The 19,243-nt window shown below is 56.2% G+C and overlaps 3 protein-coding genes across 3 annotated transcripts; all 3 read left to right on the top strand.

Moving 5' to 3' along the window:
- Nucleotides 1–3,046: 3,046 nt before the first annotated feature.
- On the top strand, nucleotides 3,047–9,074 carry B0T15DRAFT_401513 (uncharacterized protein; the record flags this gene model as incomplete). Its single annotated transcript, XM_062865114.1, has 4 exons — nucleotides 3,047–3,399; nucleotides 3,460–8,600; nucleotides 8,661–8,810; nucleotides 8,878–9,074. The coding sequence occupies 4 exons, from the start codon at nucleotides 3,047–3,049 to the stop codon at nucleotides 9,072–9,074; spliced, it is 5,841 nt and encodes a 1,946-aa protein (XP_062719368.1).
- Nucleotides 9,075–10,433: 1,359 nt separating this feature from the next.
- On the top strand, nucleotides 10,434–13,478 carry B0T15DRAFT_486954 (uncharacterized protein; the record flags this gene model as incomplete). The annotated part of the gene is made up of 3 exons (XM_062866396.1): nucleotides 10,434–10,532; nucleotides 10,761–12,194; nucleotides 12,231–13,478. 3 exons carry the CDS (start codon nucleotides 10,434–10,436, stop codon nucleotides 13,476–13,478), a joined length of 2,781 nt encoding a protein of 926 aa, XP_062719367.1.
- Nucleotides 13,479–14,218: 740 nt separating this feature from the next.
- Nucleotides 14,219–19,243, top strand: B0T15DRAFT_420918 (exocyst complex component Sec3-domain-containing protein). Its single transcript, XM_062865548.1, has 4 exons — nucleotides 14,219–14,660; nucleotides 14,725–16,667; nucleotides 16,718–17,844; nucleotides 17,904–19,243. The coding sequence occupies exons 1-4, from the start codon at nucleotides 14,558–14,560 to the stop codon at nucleotides 18,955–18,957; spliced, it is 4,227 nt and encodes a 1,408-aa protein (XP_062719366.1). The 5' UTR covers nucleotides 14,219–14,557; the 3' UTR covers nucleotides 18,958–19,243.

The following is a 19,243-nucleotide window of genomic DNA, read 5'->3' as shown; positions in this document are numbered from 1 at the left end:
CGTGCTACGGCCTTTGCCATCATGTTATTGCATTGCGATCACTGAGAGTGTGCACTGTCAGCTTGAAAAATTGCAGCGTCCCAGCCCCATTTCCACCGGCGAAGTCATACCGGTCAGTACTACGAAAGGGCACCTATGACCTATCTCGTGCGTGTCAGGATCTTCTGTATGATTACAGGCAGCTATACGAAATGGCGCCCTACCTCGGGAGTGTTGAGTATAGTAGTGCTTTAGCGCGGTTCCAACACCCAAGTTTTCGAGAGACTACAATGGTCCAAGATCAGCACATTAGATGATTAGAGACATTGTTTGCATTCGGACTAAATGATCCGGGAGAAAAATGACCTCGTAGCGATTGAAGCCGTGTCTGGAAAAGGCGAAACGGAGCAACCCAGGAATCTCGAGTCCTCAAATGATGCTACTTGTACAATAGGTATTCGATGACCGTTGTTGCGGTCCTGCACAGTTGGATGAGAAACATAGACAGCAAACAACCACCAAGCTGATAGAGCTGGGACTACGGGGGAAACCTCAAATCCTAATCTCTGTTAGTAGTTTGTTAACAATGAGCCATGTTGGGAAATCTTGCCTATCCACGGGTTTGGTACCGAGCAACCGCATTCCATTGCCCAGAACCAGACGGGCATATTATCGTACAACGCCGCTCGGGCCAGAGCTGCAACATGTCTTTCCGGCGCCCCGAGTACCTGAAGCACATCATAGCTCGAAGAAAGCTGATGAGCGAGGCGAAACAGATAGGCCAACATCGTGGATGGCTCCAAGTTCTTGAAAGCGGTGCTAACCACATCCGGGTACTGGGCTATAATCTGAAGCAAGCAAGCAGAATGGATGTCCTCGAGATAAGAATAGTCGATCTGCCCATCAGTAGGGTCGATTCCAGCAAGCTTTGCCTTCCTGGAGATGGAACAGAGCCGTGCGTGACAGTACTGCAGATACGGCCCTGTATCGCCATAGATCTGCCGAGAAGGCGGCCCTGGAAAGATGGGAAGCCCCTATACCTTGGAAGCCAACTAGACACCCAAATTATCAGGTTTGGTACCCTTCACTCTCAACTGAGGCAGCACGAGTACTAAGTCTCCCTTGGACGGAGTGGAGGTCCGTTGTAGAGAGTCGTAGAGTAGAGTTCGGTCACAGTCAAGCAGCCTTTCGAGTGCAGCTGCAATGTACGAACGATAGATATCGTTAGGGTTGTGGACGGGATGGGAAGACTCGAAGATTGGAGCCGGAACCTCAACCCCAAGCTGTTCCAAGTATGATTGAAGCCTTGATAAAGACGAGGTCTTTGACGACGCCATGGCAAAGAATGAAAGTACTACGTGATGCGAAAATCACCTAGACGGCGGGCACCTGAGCCCCAGACGCTGTATCGCTGGGTAGTTGCGTAAACTTGTAGTGGAGGCGAGGATGTCGGAGTAAGAATTGCAATGAGTCACATATGTGGATTGGCCTGGGTTCACATGTTGGCTGCCCTTGCAGATGTTGAACTTGGTGGTTGGCGAGCGCTTGGCCGTGCAGATGCATGAATCCTTCGCTATGGGCAAGATCAGGAGATATAATATAATGAAATGGAGGCCCAATCCTCAGAGGGATTGAGGGTTTCCTATTCTAATCGGGATTGTATGCTGTTAGCCCAACTCGGCTGACAGCTCTTCGATTCGGAGTGTAGAAACCCTTATTTCGTCCATCTACTAGTAGTCGGAAGTTGAGAGATCCGCCCTATCTTCTTGGAAAACTCATGATTTCGGGGACAAGGCTTTCAACTTTCAAAGACGGATGACACTACCCTCTGCCGAACACGCGAATATCAATATAGCATCGTCTTTCAGTTACCAAATGCGATAACTACCTAGGTGCCATTGGTGACCGATAGAATCTGGGGGCCGCGAATAAGAGCACTACCTTACCTAGACGATTCATTGAAGAGACGGTAACTTCCTGAATAGAGAACCTCCGTAAGAATGGAGTAGGCTAATCTGTACTTGTACAGTATTCAACCGTACAGTACTTGTACCGTTATTACCTCATGTATTTCACTGTGGGGCATGGCCCGCCAACCACAAGCGGGCGCCGAGAGTGAATGCAGCAGCGGATGCAGCGTCAGAGCGTCCAATCCGTCCGTCGTCGGCTTCACCAACGCTTCAAGCATCTCCACTAGCCAACCAACCGCCTGCACCTTCTGCCTGATCAGGCTTGCCACCGTCGACTTCATCTGAACGCAGTAAACGCCGACACTCAATCAACGTATCTGGCCGTCGGTAATCTGTTCCATGAGTGATCCGTTTTGTCAGCCGACCCGTCTACCATCCGAACCGCCGCCTGCCTGCCTCCCGATGGCGTAATCCATGGCAGAACGACGCTCTGCAATTCAGCGGTCCAGATCGGCTTTCGATAACGACCCAGCGCGCCTGCCTCCGTTGTCATCACCAGCCGCGACTGCCTCTCAACGACATCTTAACCAACCTTCGACCCGATCATCAACCGCTGCTCCTGCCTCTTTTCGACCGTCCTCGTCTGCAAGGTACCACCTTTCCCTGCGTTCATTGCATACCTCCTGCCCGTTTACTTTTTACCTCCGTGCTGCACCTGCGTCACCCATAAAAATCCGAGACTCGGGCTTCAACCGTTTGTTGCGTCTGTGTCCGATGAGCAATCCAAGCCGCACACCGACCGTTGCTCCGAAACCCGGGTGCTCGCCAAGGATAACCAGGCTTTGCAGAAACGTATAGTCAAACAAGGGAGGAAGATACTGGACTCTACGGCGGCATTTTTATGCCATTCGTCGGCTAGTTGTTCGTTGCAGCTGGGTTTGTCGTCAGTCACCACGAACGGGTGAAGCTCGAGTCGACCGCAGTGCCCCACATACAGGCTCGACGAATGTTTGTGTGTTCTGCAACCGAGAAGTCGGCGGCCACGACCTTTCTTACTAGGACTGCCAACAAAAATCTTCAATGATTTTGCCGTTCAAGATTTCCTTCACAACTCCCTCCACCACATGACTGGTAGGCCTTGAACACAGTATTTACTCATGTCGTCCAGGGTCACCCGCTCGTCCGCCCGTCAAGCAGCGAGCCAAGCAGCGAGTCAAGCAGCATCCTCCAACCCGACCGTCGCCGCCGCGGTCTCTACGCCTTCCGCAGCAGCCCAGGCACCGATCCCACTGACCCCAACACCGGGACCGAGTACGCGGAAGCGCAAGAACAATACCGCTAGCCCGGCACCGGTTGCCACAGAATCGCCATCATCAGTCCGGAGGTCAAAGCGACAACGAGTGACACAGGCATCACCGCAGCCCCAGCAACCTGCGGACCCAGCTCCGACTCCGTCCACAGCATCACGCCGCAGGTTGGGCAAGGCTCCCGCGACTATGTCAAGTCCAGGGTACGTCGATCCCCGGTGCTATCCCGTTATCGTTGGATCCAATGCTAACTATCGCCGCAGAACCCCAGCAGGTCATGCTGGCCCTTCTCTTCCGCCTTCGGCATCGTCTAGCCGACGATCCAGCAGAACCAAGAAGCAGCCCCAGACTTCTCGTGGTACGCCCTTGCCATCTCCACGCCGCCTTGTTCAGGGGTTTACTCAACTGGCAATAGATGAAGCCTCTGTCCCTGCAGCTCCCAGCTCGAGTCGACGATCGAAACGAGTGGCCAACGACGCCCAAGATCAGGATGTTGTCATGAGTGGCACTGACGAACATGAGAAAGCCTCGGGACTTGAGAAGGCCTCCGCGACTCAGCCGCCACCGCCGCCCCCAGCCGAGGAGGATAGATACCCGGAAGACAGTGACGAGAATGAAGAGGATGACGACGAGGATGAGGAAGCATTGCAGCGGTACGATGACGGCGACGTTGACCCGTTCAGCGGCTTCGGTGGTCCGGGTGGTCCGGTACCTGGTCTCAGCAGCACCCTCCGGACGCTGACTGGCATGGTGTCGAGCACCGCATCCAGGCTTCGAGAGATTTTGAACAATCTTCGACAGAAGGATGATCCTACAATGCAGCTCATCGCACTGCAGGAGCTCTCGGAGCTCTTGCTGATTTCCAACGAGGACACGCTCTCGGGACATTTCTCGCCGGATGCATTGGTGAAGGAGCTGGTCGCCTTGATGCAGCCAAACGAGATCACAGGAGAGGAGAACCCAGAGATCATGCTTTTGGCGTGCCGCTGTCTCGCCAACCTAATGGAAGCCCTGCCGGCCAGCACGTCAAATGTTGTCTACGGTCACGCGGTCCCTATCCTCTGCCAGAAGTTGCTCGAGATCTCCTTCATCGATCTTGCGGAACAAGCGCTCAGCACGCTGGAGAAAATCTCAATCGAGTACCCTTCGAGTATCGTCCGTGAAGGCGGCCTAACTGCGTGTCTCTCTTACCTGGAGTTCTTCGCAACTGGCACGCAGCGGGTGGCAGTCACTACCGCCGCGAACTGCTGCCGTAATCTCGACCAAGAGTCTTTCCCCGTCGTCCGAGATGTCATGCCGATCTTGCTCAATGTTCTTGGGAGCAACGACCAAAAGGTTGTCGAACAAGGCTCACTCTGCGTCACGCGTATTGTTGAGAGCTTCAAGTTCCACCCGCACAAGCTTGAGGAGCTCATCAGCGTCGATCTGCTGAAGGCTATTCTCCGCCTCCTCCTTCCTGGAACGACCAATCTTATCGGGCCTCACATCCACACCCAGTTCCTTCGCGTGCTTGCGTTTGCGGCGCGTGCCAGCCCCCGCCTGTCAGCTGAGCTCTTCAAGGCCAACGTCGTTGAGACGCTTTACCAGATCCTAACAGGGGTCTCTCCCCCAAGCGGCACCGAGGATCTCGGCTCAAAGCTCGACAGCGTGCTCATTATGCAAGCCCTTATCCACCGGCCGCGCGATCAGATCCTCGAGACACTCAACGTCATCTGCGAGCTCCTTCCCAGCGTTCAAAGACCGGCGAGTCCCACCGGCGAGCATCTCCTCGAGATCAGCTCGACCTCTGAGCCTGTGACATCATCCTCACTGAGTCCCCGTCGGAAGACGACAAACGAGAAGCGGATTGAGCTCTTAGAGAACTGCAAGGAAGAAGTACGGAGGTTCTCTATGATTCTCTTCCCCACGCTCACCGACGCGTACTCCAGCACTGTCAACTTAAATGTCCGACAAAAGGTGTTGATGGCTCAACTCAAGATGCTCTCGAACCTGGATAAGGAGATACTCGTTGATGCCCTGAAGCCGGTCTCTTTCGCGTCGTTCCTGGCCTCGATTATCTTACAACAGGATGATCCTACATTGGTCATGTTCGCTATACACGCCGTCGAGTTGCTGATGAGGCGACTGCCAGATGTGTACCGTTACCAGCTCTACCGTGAGGGCGTGATTGCTGAAATCACTAAACTCGCAACCCAAGAACCGGAGCCGGAATCGAAGTCTTTTGGCGAGGAGTCACCGGAAGCAACCGGTGAGCCCGAAACCGAGGCTGAGCCGGAGGCCGAGAACAGGTCGTCTGCGGAGCCGGCAGACCGCCATTCTGACCCCGACGAGTCCCACGCGGAGGACGAGGAAGAGAACGATGATGGTGACGAAGAGGACGGAGATCATTCTCATCACTCTTCGGACGACGAAGATGAAGAACATGAGCATGACGACCACGAAGATGACCGAAGTAGGGATGGTATATCGCCTTCTCCAGTTAGTTCTGAGGGTTCAACCATGTCGGTTGCGGGACCTCCTGGTCATATAGGCTTGAATCCCCCGTCCATGAAGACCAAGATTAGTGTATTCGCCAAGAAGTTTCTCGAAGTGCACGAAAACGAAAAGGAAGGAACGGCTATGAAGAAGAAGGCGACTGAGATCCTTGACAACCTGTCAGCCCTGGCATCCGATATCGAGAACTTCTACCTCCTCCGCAGCTTCCCGTCGCACCATGCGCTTGAGGACGGCGTAGAGCTCTTCAAGAGACTGGCGTCTTACTTCGACTCGGACGTATTGGAGAGTGTTACCAGCGCCGAACTGCTCGCATCGAGCATCGTGCGTGTTCTTGAGGAAGTCTTGAGCAACCCTGATGAACAGCTGGCCGTTGCAGCGCAGTCGGCATTCCTCCAGGTGTTTATGGGATACACCGTCAAGTCGAAGCCCAAGACCGCTACGGCCGACTCGCCCGCCACGCCTCTGAGCGTGCTGGTCCACAAGCTTCAGGATCTGCTCAGCAGGTCCGAACACTTCGAGGTTGTCACGGTTCACCACCATTCTTTCGACAGCAACCGGAGCAGCGCGGCTTCCATGCTTGCGAAGCAGATTCGCCTTAAGCTGGTGGCTGATGAAGAGTCTGACATTCCCTGGCACTACCGGAACATCATGGTCTCAATCCATGCCATCACCACTTTCAAGTCTCTCGACGACTACCTAAGGCCACGGATCAGCCTCTCTGACCGGCCCCGTGGCTCTAAGAGGGACGCGGTTTCACGTGCGTTGGCTGCCATGGCGAGCTCGGGCCTTCCCGTGAGCGCTGCAGCGGCCAGGCTCATGGAGCGATCGCTACCGCCATCGGGCTTTTCAAACCCGGCACCTCCTCCTCCTCCTCCTCCTCCGCCTCCTGCTGCCGCCTCTTCTCAATCATCTGGCTCCCGATCGGCGCGGAAGCACAAGATTAAACTGCAGCCGGGTAATGACGCTCCGGCGACGCCGCAAGCATCGTCTTCAAGGGGAAAGGTGACGCTGCGGCGGTCGTTGCGCCGCCAAGCGGTGTCGGAGGGCATCCCCTCGCGTCCCCCGCCCGACGACGAGGACAATGTTGGGAATACGCTGGAGTGTGCTGACGAGAAGCAGCTGTCGGATGATGAGGAGATGGATGATGGCAGCGCGCTCGATATGGTGCGTGACGTCGATGCAGGAATGTCGGACGCACCGACGCCTGACCCATCTGCTGTCAACCTGGAGGTTGCAGCTGGAGGCAAGGTTACGGCCCGCAAAGAGGATGGAACGAGGGTGCCAACGCCGTCTCAGAGCCAGAATCGGCCGGCGGCTGCCTTACCTAGCCGTACAAGCGCGTTGACGGCGGCTTTGCAAGGATCGCCGACGCCCCCGGCGTCCGCAATGCCGATGTCGTATGCCGCGGCGATCCAGTCGGTCCCTCAAGATTGGCATATCGAGTTCAGCATTGACGGCAAGGTCATTCCCAATGAGACTACCATCTACCGAGCTGTGCATAGTTCTGCAAAGACGACCGAGGACAGCTCTGGACGGAACATTTGGTCAACGGTGCATCCTATCAAGTTCAAGCGCGTTCCAGGCCCTCCTCCCGCCGAGCCTTCGGCCTTCGGGAGCACGGCGGATACAGGAACCGAGGGCGAAGATGGCGGTGCCCCTGTATCCCTGTCCAAGTTCCCCGTTACCTCGTCGATTCTGCGGTTGCTGAAGAAACTGCATGATCTCAACGCCAATATCGACGATGTCCTTGTGGAGAACAAGGAGACGCTCAGGGTCAACGTCGAGCCCTTGTCGCAATTCGTCAACACCAAGCTGACTGCGAAGCTGAACCGGCAGCTGGAGGAACCGCTAATCGTGGCGAGCAACTGCCTTCCCAGTTGGAGTGAGGATTTGGCGAGACTGTATCCCTTCCTGTTCCCCTTTGAGACGCGCCATCTCTTCCTACAGTCCACGTCGTTTGGCTATGCGAGATCCATGAGTCGTTGGCAGAATGCTCAGTCTCAGGAGGAAGCCCGGAGGGACCGTCGAGACGATAGGCCCTTCCTCGGCCGCCTACAGCGCCAGAAGGTCCGTATTTCTCGGTCGAAGATCCTGGAGTCAGCCGTGAAGGTCATGGACCTATATGGCGCTTCACAGAGTATCCTCGAGGTCGAGTATTTTGACGAAGTCGGTACTGGACTGGGGCCTACACTGGAGTTCTATTCGACCGTGTCCAAGGAGTTCTGTAAGAAAAAGCTCAAGCTCTGGCGGGACAATGACCCCAACGGTGACGATGAGTTTGTCTCTGGGTCCAACGGTCTCTTCCCCCGGCCGCTCAGCGAGGAGTTTGCAGCGTCGGAAGAAGGGGAGAAGATCCTTCAGCTGTTCAAGATACTCGGCAAGTTTGTCGCTCGGTCCATGATCGACTCCCGCATCATTGATATCAACTTCAATCCCATATTCTTCCGCATTGGCGACGAGTCTGCCGCTGTGCGTCCGTCTCTCGGTGCGGTCAAGTCTGTGGATCCGGTCATTGCGAGGTCGCTCATGACAGTCAAGAAGTTCGCTCTGGCGAAGAAGGTCATTGACGAGGATCCGAGCCGCACAGCCGCACAGAAGGTTATTGATACCGAGAACATCGTGGTGGATAAGATCCGGATCGACGACCTGTATCTTGACTTCACCTTGCCCGGATACCCGGAGATTGAACTCATCCCCAAGGGGTCTCAAACACAGGTGTCCATTCACAACGTTGATCTCTATCTGGAGAAGGTTATCGACATGACTCTGGGAAGCGGAGTTCGACGGCAGGTAGATGCCTTCCGCACGGGCTTCTCGCAGGTGTTCCCATACTCGGCACTGAGTGCCTTTACGCCGGATGAGCTCTGTACGCTCTTTGGACGGGTGGAGGAGGATTGGTCGCTCGAGAGTAAGCTGGTCCCGTCCTGTAGTTCCACATTTGCCGAAACTGTACTGACTCCGATCTTAGCCCTCATGGACTCGGTCAAGGCGGACCACGGGTACAACATGGACAGCAAGACAGTCAAGAATCTGTTGCAGGCCATGAGCGAGTTCACTCCAACTCAACGCCGTGACTTCCTGCAATTCACAACGGGTAGCCCGAAGCTCCCTATTGGCGGTATGGTTCCCTTTCCCCAGCTCAATTCACCAACGGCCATAAAATAGCTGACAGTTCAAACTCGCAGGTTTCAAGAAGCTAACGCCGATGTTCACGGTGGTTTGCAAACCGAGCGAGGCGCCATACACTTCAGATGATTATCTCCCTAGCGTCATGACGTGTGTTAACTACCTCAAACTGCCCGACTACTCGAGCATCGATATCCTGAGGAAGCGGCTTTTCACCGCCATCAAGGAGGGCCAGGGGGCATTCCACCTATCTTGAGGGGACTCACGAGGGGTCCTTGGCATTTGCCCTTAAAGATCAATGTACTTAGTTCGAGTGTTCGCTTTCTTTCTTTTTTGTACGGAAAAGACCTCCTTGCGGCCTGCTCCTCTGCGTGCGGGAACAGCGTCACCTTGATTAAATTGGGAGGGGACAGCATGGACTGGCGCGGTGGGTGGGATTCAGGCGCAGTTTAGTTTTTATGGCAGGGAGAAAACTTGGGCGGTCATCAACATCTGCCGACTAAAGTTCTTGACCTGTTTTCCTTCACCAGAGCCCAGGTTCGCTTTTGATATACACGTGTACTAAGCGCAGGAAGAAGGAAGGAGTGTCGGATGGGGAGTGAAGGGCAGCGAAATATGAAAACCGGGAAAACTGGCGGTTGTATAGGATGTTGCTACTGTGTTGTGTTGTGTGTGGACATGAAGGCTTCGGACAGGAGGTTGGGGAATGACACGATGAACTATTGCTCTCTCCACCTTACCTTACCTACCTACCTTACCTAGCTTATTAGGCACCTTATTAGACTGACAAACGATGGGAATCGATGCGCGGTTACTTGACTTAACCTGGGTGGGTACTTCACCCTAGTACCTTACATATGGTAGTGACTGCTGGGTTATACTGTGGTAGGAATTGTGTATTGTACTTGTACGTCCGGGCACGAGTAATAACTGAAGAACGAGGAACCCTGCCGGGTCCGATGATGTCATTTAAATCCAGTCGTACGTGTCATTGAACCTCGAGAAATACAGCATCACGCCGCCTGGTTAGTGTTAAATACTGAGTATACCGCGTAAGATTCTTCGCCGCTCAGTTCCATCTGATCATAGGCTTTTCGTGTCGCTGAAGTGTTTGCCGATGTTTACGATACTGACAGATGTGTGGATTGCCGTACGGTACTGTACGTACGATATACCCATGCACGGTATTGTATAATACATGCATTACCTTACATACCTCTCATTGCTCCATCTGCCCCACTAACGCGTCACCGACGCGTCTTCCAACCTTGAATGATCATTTAATGACTCCAGCGAAAGCCAAGGTTCAATCTCCACCTGTCCAGCATTGGATTCGACCGGAAACAAAATAGACCGCCTCTGCCTCTACGACTCAGCACTATACCGGCGCTACATTCGGCTGAGGAACGAGGATAGCCGACCCACTGTGCCGATCTGAGAACAGGCGTCGTGACGAAATCACCTATATCCCTGTCACGGCTGGCTGTAATCATCTCTGTAGTCACCTTTCGTCTCACCCGCGCAGCAATCCATCAACCTTCACCATCGACTTTACGGTACCGCCTGGATCAGGAAAGCCAGCGAAATGGCACCCCGAAGAAAACCTAAACCCACAATGAGTCGCGCAGGCAATGCAGGCAGCACGCCCGCCTCCAGAACCTATGAGTCCACCCCCGTCCCTCAGCAAGTCACCTTCCCGCCGCGCCGGAAGGTGGTAAGGACATATGAGCGCAGGTCCCTTCCCACAATGTTGGGGAGCGATGGAGAGAGGAGAAGCCTCAGGCAGCAGACGCTGACACAGATTGATTATGTCACGTCCTCAGCACAGCCTGAAGGCGAGGAATCAGAAAGCGAGGTGCTGCAGGAGAGTAAAGCTGCGCCATCACGGGATGGGAAGGGGCCAGGGTCGGAAGACGTTGGGACACTCCTGAGAAGATCCAAGAGGAGGAAGACTACGGGAGATGTGCCTACCGCTCCGCCTGGGCTGGAGAGAAAGGGGTCTAGTTTTCACACCCAGACGTTGACGCAATTCCTGGGAAATTCGGCGCCGAAGTACGAGGACGGGATGGGCCTGAGGGTGGATGATGAAGAGGAACAGGACGGCCTGCTGTTACCGGGTAACTCACCAAGGCCTGCCAAGCGACATGAGCCGGTGAAGGGCGGCAAAGCCAAGCTGCTGGCGCCGGACAGCCCGCACACGCCCAGCAGCAAGCGTATCAAGGTCAACTTGGACGAGGTGCCGCCCTCTCAACCGTCGCCATTTACCCCCATGTTTCGCCACTACAGCCCTATCCCCCCGGCAGACAGGTCGCCGCTGACCCAAAAGTCGACCAATCTTGACGCTCCCCCGCCAACGGTAGAGACAATCTTGAAGCGACCGCGGAACCTGGTTATCCAGGATAGTTATAACATGGGCAGCAGCGAAGGACTCCCCTCGTCTTCGGCAGCCGCCGAAACACCCAAAGAGAAGGGAATGCAGTCTCGGAGGACTTCAAGAGAGCCTCTGTCGGCGATACCTGTTGCAAGTCTCGAGCTTGGGCTAGGTTCGACCCCAACTGGGGAGACGCCAACTACAAGGAGGAAGAGGATGTTTGTGGAAATTCCGGACTCGGAAGACGAGTTGGAGAGTATCAGATCGACACCCTTCAAGACGCGGTCTACGCAGCAGACGCCCTTGAAACACACGCCCTTGAGGCGGATGATAAGCGCTGCGAGGGAATTGGAGGTGCAGCACGATCAATCTTCAACCCCTCGGCCCAAGACTGCAGAAACTCCCGATGTGCCTTCTGGCACGTCGAACAAGGAGAACGACTCGCCTGCGATCAGGGTGTGGGATGACGGGGAGTCTACTGCTAGCGAAGCGGAAGAGCCCGGCACGCCGACTCCGACGTGGGGAAGGACGAGATCACAGACGGCTGGGAGTATTGCCAAGGCGAGCCAGGTAAGCCCAAATACTGCCTCCCAGTTTTGGGCGGCGTCGTCGGCGGATCTTGACGGCGCGGTGAGGTCCGGCGGGACATCCACCAAGCCTCCTACCTTGTCACCGGGCCCGGAAGAGCCGATGGTCAGCGAAGAGGCGCCAAGCACACCGACCCCGGCTCCTCGGGAACCCACATCGCAACATCGCACGGCGAGTGACCGGCATGTTACCTTCAAGCATGTCTCCCAGAATCGCGACGAGGACATGGAGGAAGGCCCCTTCAGTAAAACCCAGGAAGGACGCATTCCCACCTCCATCCTTCGGAAGGGGACTCGCCAGAGCCCGATGCGTATCGGTAGGTCCACCGAAAAGGAGCGCGGTACGACACCTGAGCTGCCAGCGTCTAGCAAGTCAAACAGCGAGGCTCCTGGCACCCCAACACCGGTCGTCCGGAGAGTTCGGATGGAACTTCCCCCGCCGTCGACCGCCGAGGAAGTCTACAAGGAAACTCCCAGAAAGCCACAGAACAAGTCTTCGCCGATATACCAGAGACACACCCAGAGGTCCCAGTACTACAGCCAGGGTCTTGAAAGCCAGCGTGTTCCTCTCGAGATCATTCGTACCCTCGGGCCGCAGACAGATCGTTCAGATATCCTCATTTCGATGCATCCCGAGATTGTCGATGAGATTGTAAAGGGTACCCGCGACCACGAATTCCGTGCCTACAAGTTTCCCGTTCAGGTCTCCCGTTGCTGGATCTATATCACTCGTCCCGTTGGCGAGGTGAAGTACATGGCCACTCTCGGTCCGGTCCAAGAGCCCGGACAAATCGACAGCAACAGCGGCCTCGGCAATGCTGAATTCAACGCGGGCACATCCGGCTTCAAGTTCGCTCACAAGCTGCAGCAAGTATATCAGCTCAACAATCCGGTGCCACTGGCAGATATGGCGGACAACGGACTGGGAGACGGTCCGCCGCAGAAGTACAGGTACATTCCACCGGCGATTGTGGGACAGCTGTTGGCGAACCTGCGGTGCGCGCTCTTTGCCGAAGAGGGCGAGGAGAGACAGGAGGATAGTGAAGGCGACGTGACCATCTCGCAGGAGCTGGAGGAGCAGCTTCGCAGCGACATCGTCCACTCTACGCAGATGCGGTTGAGCGACGGCCATCATTATCGTGCCGGGGAGGAGGACGTAATCCCGGCTAGCCAGAGTCCGGTGAAGACCCGTTCGGGAGCTTCACGGAAATCAGACAACAGCACGTCGGCCCATCCGGCAGCGCTGCCGCCGCGCTTCAGCCAACGCATTCATAACTTAAACCAGCAGCAGCATCAACAACAACAAAGCCGGGACGCCCGGCTACCACAACAACAACAACAACAACAGACCCCCTCCACTCTTAAGAAGGCGACCTCAACCTCCAACGTCGTGCGCCCTTCCCAAGCAACGACAGCATCCGACATCTCAATTCCCTCAAGCTCTGCCGCATCGTCACCGGAAAGATCGTCCGTGATCGCGACCTCGGTGCCAAGACCCCCTTTGCCGGAATCTAATGAGCCCGTGTTGCCCGACCTGCCGGACATGGGAGACGAGAGCCTGCTGCCGCCGTTGCCGCCTGTTGGGTCGTCACCACAGGCGGCGATGCTGTTGCCGCCCGATAGTTTGCTGGTTGATGAGGTGAGGAGAGCTCCGCCTCCTGTGGAGGTGTGGGATTCGGAGGAAGACGAAGGAGAATATTAAGTGAACATCATGTCTGCGCTTTGTAATTGGGTTGGTGTTAGGGATACGAAATGGAGGTCCAGGCTTGTTGTTCTCGGATTTGTGGCCGAACTGCTGTACAGGGGCGCGGTTGAGACACTGTCATGTTCTCATTAAAGAAGCTCGGGAATCGGAGTTAGGGATAGTTGGTAGGAGGAAGCTCACGAAGGACGTTTGCAGACCTGGAAGCGCTGTCAAGATAGGTACTTGTTAGTTAGGAAGACTGCCCAGTGGAATACATTGACTTTGGCCACCGCCATCCGATGAAATGTCTTAAGGCGCTCTGCCATGCTTCGTTGTTTATGCAATACAGCGAACAATGGCATATTTACAATGTCGCTTGCACTCGGACTCGAGACTCGCGGATGTATCGATACTAGCGAATGCTGACTGTTGGGTAATAAATGGCACAGCTACTCTGTACGGCGAAGACTGGCTAACGTTGATGTCACCTACCACCGTCCCTGCGTTCTGTGGTGCGTCGTGTTTACAGTCTGTTTCAGGAAGCCCAGGGAGTCTTGTTGAGTTTGGACACTGCATTCGCAACTCCATGGAAAGGGCCAGAGTCCCTGCCGCACGCATTTTGCCAAGACTAATTCGAGCAAGGGTCCTGGCGATTTGGGGCCGCGGTATGTCCCGCTCCAACGAACCACAAGCAGAGCCCCACTTTCAAGATCTTGCACAGACCACCGAACCGGCAACGGCTAACGTTGTCAGTTGCCCTCGAATTCCTGTTCCATCCACAGTGCGCAGGGGCACGCACGAGCTTGCTGCAAGCCTCCGCAACTCCACCTTATTGTGTAGGTACAATCTCGATCGAAGGGCATCCCGGGCTTCGACATAGCATAAGCATTGAAACCATCTCTGGTCGGGCCTGTGTCTACATCTCGACCACACAAGCGACGCATTTTGCGAATCGAGTGGATCCCTTCCAGCGCGCAGATTCGAGCTGTTCCCATCGAAGATGTCACGGCGCTGCTGCCGTCTGCGGTCGCTGCCTGAACGTTCATGAATCTCGAGCTGCGATACTCGCCTGACGGGAGCGCGTCCCCGTCACCTCCATGGCCATGAGTGGGCGCGATATCAGCAGGGCTGAGCTGTTCGAGGACGAGAAGAGGCGCATCATCAGCAGCTGTTTCAACAAGCGCGACGACGATGGATCTGGTAAGTTGGAGCCTGGAATCGGCAGTATGCCCTGGCGCACCAGCCTGCTCACAACCTGTCGCAGCCCTCGAGACATACATCACGCATATCAGGATCACCGAGTTCCAGACCTCGCCGACATCTCCCCCGCCACCGGATGCAAGGACGCCCCAGTATGAAAAGCCTCGCGTCATCATTGTCGCCGTGCGCAAGTCTGGCCGGGTGCGCATACACAAGTCCAAGGAAAACCCCAATGGCAGCTTTTCGATCGGCAAGACGTGGTATCTCGACGATGTGACAGCCATTGAGTCTTTCACCAGCCCGACGGCCAACCCGAACAGCCAGCAATGGGCCGGAGATGTGGGCTTCGTTGTGACGATCGGGAAGCCATACTACTGGGAGGCCCAGACTGACAAAGAGAAGAAGTTCTTCATCGCCAGCCTTATCAAGATCTATACCAAATATACCGGTGGCCGCACCCCCAACCTAACAGGCTTTGATCAGCGCGAGCTCGACCAAGTGCTCGGTGGTGCGCAAGCCCCACGGCCCCTGGAGCAGCGTCCACCCCCTCGACCCACCCCGCTCGACACCGCGCCTAACGGCAGCAATGTCTCAGACTCATCCCGCTACAAGGCCTACACTCCGCCTCTCAGCGGCACAACGGCCGCATCGCTACCAGAAAGACTAGCGTCGCGCAGCCCGCTGGTGCCCAATGGCAAGTCGTCTCCTGCGCAAAGCATCGAGATAGGCCGGCCATCGCCAGAACAGCAGTCTCTGCGCAGGCTAGCATCAGGTAACAACCAGAGTCAAGACTCATTCGAGGCCTCATCCGTCGCCCGGAGCGAGGATGCGAACAGCCTTCGTCCGAGGTCGAGGAATGGGGTCAACGGGACCTCGTCGTATGCACCCCCGGAGCCTGCGCCGGCTACAGTTGAGGAAAGCCCTCCGGAGCGAAGACGGCCTCCAATGGATCCGCTTAGGCCCCTGCCGGTTGACAGAGACCTGATACCTGCGCCTCTCATGAGCCCGGCTATGCGCAAGGAACCTATGGCGATCCCACCGCGAAGTGTGGATAGAATCTCCCCTCGCAAGGACTCGATAAGTCGGCGGAACGAGCCACCACCTAGGACTGAGCAGGTTACAACGCCCAAGGACACAAGGAAGGTAGATCTGCCGGGCGACTCGTCTAGCCCGGTGGTCGCAACGCCACCTTCTGTCCCCCCTGTTTCGGCGCCCACACCACCACCTGCCCCCACCCCTCCGGCCGATCCTCCGCCGGAACCCGAGGAGGAAGAGCGGCCAGGTCTTGGACCCATGATCAAGGCAAAGAAATCGAAAGGAGATCTTGCCGGGGCCTTGTGGAAGGCCGCGGCAGCGGCTACCGCCTTCAAGCCGAGGCCCGGAGGTGCAGCCGATCGTCTACGACAGATGGCGGCCAAGGTCAATAACGACGAGCCCGATGGCATCACGAGTGTTGTCCCTGCACCGCCTAAGCCGGCACCAGTTCAAAAGCCGCCAGAGCCTGCTCCAGCGGTTGAGCCACCGCCCAAAGCAGCCGACAGAACCGCTGGCCCTGCCATTCCTGAGGTGAAGGTCACCGAATCCGACTCCACTGCCAAACCAAGCAGCGCTCAGCCGCCGCCCGCAGTTAAAGACTCTAAAGAGAAGACGGCTGAAGAGCAGTCGACAGTGGAAGAATCTCGACGCTCGATCGTCGTAGGGAACGATGCCAAGTACCTAGCGACGCTGGGCATAGATCCTTCCATACTGGACACGCGGACGGCTGAGTTTGCCAAGTGGCTGGACTACTTCGGTTGGGTACCGGGCGAGAAGATGCGGGCGCGTAGCTTTGAGGAGATGCGGGCTGATCTTGACCGGGAACTGAGTAAAGCTCAGGCCGGCGGCTGGCTCGCCCGTTTTCAGGAGGAGGACGAGAGAGTCGAGGCGATCAAGAAGGGCATCGATCTCGCCATTAACGAATGCGACGAGCTTGACAACCTGCTTACGCTGTACAGTGTTGAGCTATCGGTAAGTCCGACGTGTTCGCCAATGCTCTATCTCTTTCTAACCGGTTGCAGACTCTTTCGGATGATATTGCATATATTGAGGCCCAAGGTCAAGGTCTACAAGTGCAGGCGGCCAACCAGAAGCTGCTCAGGAAAGAACTGGAGTCACTGCTGGAGACGTGTGCAATCAGTGAAACCGACCTTGACGCGCTCAAGGCGGCGCCCCTGGAAACAGCGGATGGCGTCGAAGAGATCGAGGCCGCCCTTGTCACGCTGTACAAAGCGATGATCAAGATCGATCCGACACTCGGCAACAGCGAGTCACGCAAGAGCGAGGATCTGAATGGGGATCAAGCTCTCGGCCTCAATAGTGACTACGGCAAGATGCGCATCGTCCAGGAGAAGAAGGAGATGTACCTCGCAGAGAGTGCTATTTTCATGCGGAGACTCGTCGTCTTCATGGAAAGACAGTTCTCGGAAGCGTTCCGCGAGACCAAGAACGCGCTTGGCGGAGCGCTGTCGAAGAAGGTGGATGCACGCAACCACGAGGCCGGTAGGGACCTACTATGGATGTACAGTCCCTTGATTCTGTACGCCCGGGATGTCGACCTCGATAACTGGAATCGCATCCTCCAGATCTACCAGGACCGGAGTCATCCAGTCTACAAGGCCGAGTTCAGGGATGCTATGGAGGCGTGGAAGAAAAATGCCAGGAAGATGACGGGTGATGAGAGCGAGCTGCTATTCACGTCGTATCAGGAGAAGAAGGAAGAAGGCCTGGCGACGACGGCACGGAAACTCACCGTCAAGCGCAGCCAAACGCTGGCAAGGAGTCTCCGGTCTCCACTCGGCGACGCGGGCAGCCGGACAAACCTCGCCGACAAGACTCCAGACGGCCGGTCACTCCCTTTCGAGGTGTTTGCTGGTGTTTTGGACGATCTTCTCCCACTGGTGGAAATGGAACAAAACTTCATTGTCGATTTCTTCCATGCCACGACGCTCGACCAGTCCGACTTCCCCGACCTCGTGACGGCCTCGCGACCCCATGGTCGCTGCGGGGGTGATCTGAAGCGCCACCGTCTGATGGAGCCGGATCGCGATTTGGCGCGCAGGGTCACCAAGGCGATGGAGTCGATCTTTGTTTTCCTGGAGTCAAGTCTGCAGCAGCTCATGGACTGGGTGCTGCACATGGATCCTCTGTGAGTCGATTTAGCCGTCCCGTGTTTTTCCAACATCACCCTAACAATTCCCTTCGCAGGCAAGGCGTTGGCATCCTCGCCACGCTCGAACGCAAGATGGCCGAGATGAGCCAGTCCAACCAGGACTTCCTCAACAACGTCTTGCAGAAGCTTCATGGCAACCTCGAAGCCAAGTTCAAGAAGTTCGTCGACGAGCAGATACGCGCCATCGAAGAAACAAAGGTCAAGATCAAGAAACGAAAGGGCGTCATCCACTTCATTCGCATCTTCCCGAACTTCAATATCGCCGTAGAGAACATGCTCGCAGGAATCGACCCGTCCCTCCCTGTCCGCCGCATGGTCGACCGCGAGTACGACCGCATCCTCAAGTCCATGTTCGACTCTCTCAAGGTCATCGCGCGCGAGAACCCGGCCCTGGGCACCGCTGCCGTCCTCCCCTCCATGTCCACGGCGTCCATCCACACGGCCAACTCGGCCGTGGCCGACCCGGAGGACAAGGAGGCTCTCAACTTCCACATCCTGTTCATCGAGAACATGAACCACTTCCTCGAGGAGGTCGACAACCCACGCGGCCTCGAGGTGCTCGACGACTGGCGCGAGGCCGCCCAGCGCGAGATGGCCGAGCACATGGGCTTGTACCTGAACGCCGTCATGCGCCGCCCGCTCGGCAAGCTGCTCGAGCACCTCGAGAATGTCGAGGCGCAGCTGGCCGGCGGCAAGAGCCCCGCCGGCGTCGCCGCGCAGCCCAGTAACAGCAAGACCGTGTTCAACAAGGTGCTGGGCGGGTATGATGCGCGCGAGGTGAGGAAGGGAATTGAGGCGTTACGGAAGAGAGTGGAGAAGCACTTTGGTGGGGATGAGGAAAGCGGAGGCGGTTCCGGTGGCGGCGGTGGTGGTGGGTTAACCGTACCTGGCGCTGCTCGGGCAGGAGGAGGAGGTGGAAGCATCAACAGCAGCTTGGTCAATCGCGTGCTGAGGGAGTGCGAGCGCTTCTACGGGGATGTGGAGATGCGCATTGGACGGGTCACGACGGACGTGTATGGGGGCGATGTCCTGTTTGAATGGCCCCGGGCCGAAGTTAAGGCGGCGTTTTCCAATGTTGGTGGGAGGTGATTGGCACCTTTACCTTATGACTGATGAGCGTGGTTATAAGGGATTGGGGAGGGGAACTTGGTTAGGTAGGGTATATTGCTGCACAGCATGCGTGACAAATAGTATAGTACTACACCCGGAGCGCGTCGTTCGGTAGAACCCTGATGACGATATATACGTTCTCGTTATGTCTATCCGTGTTTCAAAGGACGGGGGACCGTGGTTGATTTAGCGAGCTGAACCTATAAAGGAGCGCGGCTAGTTGTGGTGGAAAGTTTTGACAAAAACGTGATAACGTCGGCGACAG

The sequence above is a fragment of the Chaetomium strumarium genome, assembly GCF_033439665.1.
Source record: "Chaetomium strumarium strain CBS 333.67 chromosome Unknown B0T15scaffold_6, whole genome shotgun sequence".
Lineage (NCBI taxonomy): Eukaryota > Fungi > Ascomycota > Sordariomycetes > Sordariales > Chaetomiaceae > Chaetomium > Chaetomium strumarium.
Note: the sequence above shows the minus strand (reverse complement) of the source record. Positions and strands in the feature narration are given on the sequence as shown.